Below are 6,000 nucleotides of genomic sequence, written 5' to 3' on the forward strand. Positions count from 1 at the left end.
TTGGAAGAGATTTTTTAAATGCCCACACCTATGTCCAACTCCAGAGACTGTGATTTCATTGGTCTGGAAGACTGGCAGTGGACTTTTTACAAAGCATCCCAGGGAACTCCAGTGTGCAGCCCGGGTTAGCATCACCACTTGAGGGGTCCCTCATGGACCTCTGCTTGCTTCAGCATCTTTTTATGTCTTCATCTTCCCAGACTAAGAGCAAAGCCTTTGCACTTATCCAAGTCCTTACTCAGCTTAGGCAACGTAAACACTGAAAAGCAAAAGTCATACACTTGTTTTGAATAACCTAGTGGCTACTCTGAATTTTCCAATTTACACAAAAATAAAAGCTGCTGATGGTGAGTGCAAAACACCCAGGCAAACACCCAGACAAACAACAGAACGTTGTCCTTGGAAACTTGACTGCCCTAGTTGCTTCGCAAAATCCTGCTGCTCAGATTATTCTCAGCAGGAGTTAACCCTCAAATACTTGGTTCTGAGCGGATTAGCTCAGAACTACAAATGAAAATGCAGGGACATTTTAGAAAAGAATTATTAAGTATAATCCCAGATCAGCAAGCCTGGATCAGCAAAACTGATTATCCTGCCATGTAAAAAAATTTAAAAAAAAAACACCCAGTATGTTGGTGGGAGTGGAACAGTTACAGCAACAATTCCCATCCCCTCATAATGTTCATGTTCACAGGTGATGTGGTTCCACTGAGGAAATGAAGCCAATTTAGGGGAGATTGAGGCCCATGAAGAAAGCACATCAGCCATCACCCATGCAACCGAAATGGCTTAAAGACACCAGCTGAGCACACGGAACATCCTGGGCTCCTTTCCTGACGTGGGCACTGATTCAGACACAGGACTTCTAGATTCTTGTCATATTTAATCTAATGGAAAGGCACAGAACATTTTTAACCCAACAGCAGATAATTGTAATGAAACGATTCTGGCCAAGAGGGCCCATTTGTAACAATGAATTCAAATCAGATTCATAGAAACTATAATTCAGCCATAGTGAAAACCACCTTCATTTTCCATATCATCTCTCTTCCAAGTAGGCAAAATAACTCAGTATTCAAATAATTATTTTTACTTTTCAAGTAGCCCTGTGAAGTAGCTGTGAGGAAGATAATATTGCCTCATTTATACAAAATGAATTTCATCCACGTTCGGAACTTCATTGTGGTCTTTGGCACTTCACTTCCTGACGCCCCTCAATGCAATCAAAGACCTCGCACTACAAAACTGCCGTCTCGGGGAGGGAAACCGTCCTTCTCTAATCTGTGCAATTTCTCATGGGAAAAGTCAAAGGAGGACCCAGCTTTCTCCATGTCTTTGCTTTTCCTACTAAGTCTCTGGCCTCCTCTGTGACTTCACTCAAGATTTAGAAACAGGCTAAGGGTACTCCGATCCAGGGCAGCCACATTTGAAAAGACTTTGCGCGGCTGACCGGCGTGGGAGTCATTCAATACTTTCAATACATTCTGAACATTTGCTGCATGCAGAACACTAAATTCCCAAACACGGAAATCCCAGCAGAACACCTTTAAGGAGAATAAAGAGTGACCATACTTCAGAATTACAATTTTTAAAAGCAAAAACAATACAAAATAAAATATGACACGTTTGTCTGGGGCTCGAGGCTACAGACTTCCAGAGACTAGAAGCACGGCCCCTCCCTCTGAGGAGGCACACGGTTGTCAGCCCACGAACCAAAGGAGCACAGAAAACAAAAGGAGAGAGATCGGGACCCCCGAAATCTGCAGGAGATATTTATGTTGTTTTCAGAAACATTGTGATAGCAGAGAAATCAGAACCTTAAAAAATCAGGGAATAATAAGAATTAAGTGATGAAGACAAAAAAAGAGGAGAATGAATAATAGGCAAAAGCATATAAAACGGAGGCATATGATAAAAATGAAGGGAGAAAGTAATAAAAGAGAAGAACACAAAGGTAAAAGAAAGAGGATATAAAAAGATTAAAATGTGGACAATGTGCTGAATTTCAGGGCAAATTATACAGAAAAGGAGAGGCAAAATCAACGTAAGACGTGCTTACTTTTTAAAAAATACAGCATGCACTCAGGTAACAGTTATACTTGAACATATAAGGTTGGTTTTTCTTCTCCACAAAGCACAAAAAGCAACTATTCAGCTTTTCCTTTTTTAATTCCCATTCCCATTACCAAGCCCAGCTGCTAAACATTAGAATTGAAGATCATGAAAACAGGCCAACAGCTAATAAAAAAAGGTAGATCGAAGCTGGCCCTCTGCTGGTGGAATAGTCTTAGTGCATCCAGGAAAGCAGAAAGCTGGCGTTTTTAAGTTTCTGGTTTAACTTTCAGGGGCAAGAGGAGGACAGAGGCTTTTGGAAAGTTCAACACTGAGCCTTATTCAATGCTGGGCCCCGTTGCCCCGCGCAGCAGATTAGAAGATAAAGAGAGGTGTGTGGCAGCGTCAATATCCTTCCCACCTATAACATTTACCAACATCTCCTTGTTTAAGGTGCACTGTAGACTCCGTGCTGCTCAAATCTTTGAGCCAACTGGTCTGCTGCAAATGTGCATCCCACAAGTTATTTCTCAGGGAGTGGATCCTGAAACTTCCTGAGGCAATGGAGCAGGCATATTTCACTCTAGACTGGGACCGGCTGAGGGGTGCCCACATGGCCAGGAAGATTTTCCCTCCCGCTGTCAGGGAGGGAGGTCTGTCTCCATCCTCCTGTTTTCTCTCTCCTCCTGGGGCCCCTGAGTACCAGCAGACAGGATTGTGGGACCTGTTCTCAAGCTCAAAAGAAGATTCAGCTAAGAGTCTCTCAGAGTGGCAACAATCCAGCCTCAGTCCTTGGGCTCACGAAAGACTAGCTGGTGTCCCATGAAGCCTGTCTTTCCTTCCCCAGGGAGAGGTTTGTCTAGATATGAGAGTTCAACCGGGGAGCCAAGAGAACAGGAAGGAAACACCACCCTCATCTGTTCCTTGGAGAAGCCAGGTTTTTTGGCTGCAGAATCTGGGGCAGAATGTTTTATTTTCACCATAACCATCAAAGTCATAGACAGGGCAAATGCATTCACCCTGTGTACACGGTGAGCCAGAGTTAAGCTGGGATGTCCCTGAATCTGTCTCCGAGGACCAGAACTGCCTCATTAAAGGGATAAAAGATGATATCTGCTGAGCTGGTGGAAAGCGGTGGCTGCATTTTTATTAAAGTCTCTGCTGCAGCAGGCCCAGTCCCCAAAGGTTCATATTCCAAGAATCTCCACCCTTCTGCCTGGAGCACGTAAGCAATCCTCTGTAACTCATTAAGGTAAAACAGAAAGCTCTCCTATTGCGCTTCTCCCACAGAGTGATGTCCTTGCACAAAAGCTACATGCTTCCTTTCCTTGGCCCAAGACTGCACAGATAAAACTGCCCTCGCCATTTATTACAGGGGTGCCAGGAGCACCACACAGGGTTCACACGGATGGCTGCATCTTGAGCAGACTCATAAAGGGCCATGGCCAGCACTGGCATTTCCAGAGCCTGAATTTTAGTTATTTCTCTGATGGGGGTGAGCCAGCCCATCCGGAGGTTATCCTGCCTTATAACATACCTTCCGGCCTGTGAGAGAGCCACCAAGGCACCCAGTGACCTTAGGCTGACCCCCCAGTATTTCAGTTCCAGGGCTCCCATGGTCTCATTTTGGTGCCAAGGCAAAGTGAATCCAGCCATGTCACGGCCTCACAGATTCTTGGAGTCCAAGCATGGACCTCAGTGATCACTTGTAAGATCCTGGGCCAGAGAAGCCAGAGCAAATGACAAACCTGTCCAGGAGAATGGGTGTTAGCTGCCACAGTACGCAAGTGGGCACCTCTGGGCCTGCAAAAGGCCCTCTCACAGGCTTCAATCCCCCCACGCAAGCCTTCTGTTCTCTCTCCGTTGCTTGCCCCTACCCATATAATCAAATCCTCACATCCAAGGGGCTCAGGCCCCCGCTGAAGTACAGCTCCCTACCTGAGGGTGGCGCTCTCCCCCTGCCGGACCGTCACGTTGTCCATAGCTTTGGGGAAGGTGGCATCTCCGCTGCGCACGGGCACTCCTGTGGGTACAAGGAACAGCAGCCTGAGAGACACGACCACGAGGCACTTCCAGGGCAGGCACAGGTACCCACAGACCCCCATCCTCGACAGCCACAACTTCCCAGGACTCCGGCAGCGGCAAGGTCCTTGTCCCCCGCCCCACACACCAGCGGGTCTCAGGAGGTGGTGTGGGGAGAGAGGAAAGGGACGGAGCAAGGCAGAAGCAGAGAAGGGGAAGGAGAAGAGACGAGTCCAGGCTCTCCGGAGTCTACTGATTCTTCACAAATCCTGCCTCAGCTTTCCCGCCTGGCAGAACCAGATGCCCCCTCCTGCATCCAAAAAGAGCTTTCTTGACGCTCCCCTGGGGAGGAGGGAGGCAGCCGGGAAGGGAGAGGAAGGAAGAAGGTGCAGGGATGAAGGTCACAGATTGCGCTTTCTCTGCCTCTCTCTTCAAGACGCTACTTTAAGATTCAGTTGGGCACATTCTGCAGAGCTTTGGCATCAAAAGTTTATAACCCAAAGAAGCAAGGCAAGTGTCTCTGACATAAAGCTGCTGCAAGGAGAGGAGAAAGTGTTTTATGAGAGCACACATATGTATAGATATATTTATAAAGCAGCCCAAGTCTCAAATCTGGAACCCAAAGGCGGTAAAAAGTTCCACCGCGGGGACCCGCAGCCGGCTCAGCCTGAGGATCCTCCGGTGCCGTGGATGTCCTCAACCGCAGCCCGGGCGGCGACTGGCGGCCAGCCTGGCCCGCGCTCGCCAGCCCGCGGAGCACCGCCCGGCGCAGGCTCTGGGCGCGCAGGGAGCTGGGCGGGCGGCGCCCCCTCCTCCTCCGGGGACGCGGCTCGGGACGCGCGGACGCGCGGCCGCCACGCTCAGCGGCCGCCCCCGGCCTCCGCGCCGCCGTCCTCCCGGGAGCAGCCCCGCCGCGCGCGGGCCCAGACCGCCGGGGTTGTCATGGCAGCAGCTCCATCGCTGACCGCCACTTTCTCCGGTGCCGGCGCCAGCGCCGAGCGAGCGGGCGGGCGGGCGGAGTGCGCGCTCACCCCGGCGGGCGGGCGCCCACCTTAACCCCCGCCGCGCCCACACGGGCTGGGGAGCCCAGTGGGGGTGAGGCCCGCCCCTCACCCGGCTCTACTCTCCTCCTGACACCCGGAGCCAGCCGAGAGAATGCTGCGCGCCTCTCGGTGGCTTCCCCTGCATAGGGGCGGAGGGGAGGAGGGTGGGGTGTGGGAGGGGAAGGAGGAGGGAAGGGAGAGGGAGTTTTGGGGAAAGGAGCAAATAGAAAACTGACGCTCGCCCCTTCCCTCCCTGGATGCCAAAGCAGAAGTTGCCGAACCCAACCCTGGAGAACTGAACTGCATTTCCCACGCCGGGTTGCTGAGCCGGTGTGCACGTCGACCACTCTGCCTTCCCTTCTCCACCTGGCCAAGCTACAGTCCTGTGGCAGAGCTCTCCTGGGCCTTTGCAAAGAGACTGAGCATGCTCTCTGCTCTGATGACCCACCTCGGAAATCCTCATGGCCCTTGACTTGCTCTCTCTCTCTCTCAACCCGGCAAATCTGAATTTCTTCTTACCGCACAACATTCAAGATAGTCTCCATTCTACTCCATGCGTATTACTCAAGTATCTTGTAAAAAAGCAAGAGCTGGTAGATCCTAAAAAGAGAGATCCTACAAAGTGTTGGAACTGATTTTCATAAAATCCACTCACCGATGGCTTTGTGGTCACAACGTGAAGGGGCACCATAGTGGGACTGGAGAGGACTTGGTGACAGGGCATTCTCAGGGGCCAGCCCATCAGTCTGTTTGGGGCTCGGATTCATGTCTTTCGGTTCTTAACTTCTGAGCTCAGGCTCTCCTTGGGCCTGGCAGGAGGCTCGTCTTTGCTCCCCAATCCCAGGGCAGAAGCCACCCCTGTTGCTGGGCTCTCACCCTTGTT

The 6,000-nt window shown here is 50.7% G+C and overlaps 1 protein-coding gene across 1 annotated transcript in view; it reads right to left on the reverse strand.

Moving 5' to 3' along the window:
• OPCML (opioid binding protein/cell adhesion molecule like) overlaps nucleotides 1-4,664 on the reverse strand; it is a 497,258-nt gene extending 492,594 nt beyond the window's left edge. The window contains exon 1 of the mRNA XM_004438487.3: nucleotides 3,991-4,664. Coding sequence (XP_004438544.1) covers nucleotides 3,991-4,157 — 167 coding nt within the window. The 5' untranslated portion in view covers nucleotides 4,158-4,664. The remainder of the gene's footprint in view (nucleotides 1-3,990) is intronic.
• Nucleotides 4,665-6,000: the final 1,336 nt, after the last annotated feature.

The sequence above is a fragment of the Ceratotherium simum genome, chromosome 7, assembly GCF_057802395.1.
Source record: "Ceratotherium simum simum isolate JZ-2026a chromosome 7, ASM5780239v1, whole genome shotgun sequence".
NCBI lineage: Eukaryota > Metazoa > Chordata > Mammalia > Perissodactyla > Rhinocerotidae > Ceratotherium > Ceratotherium simum.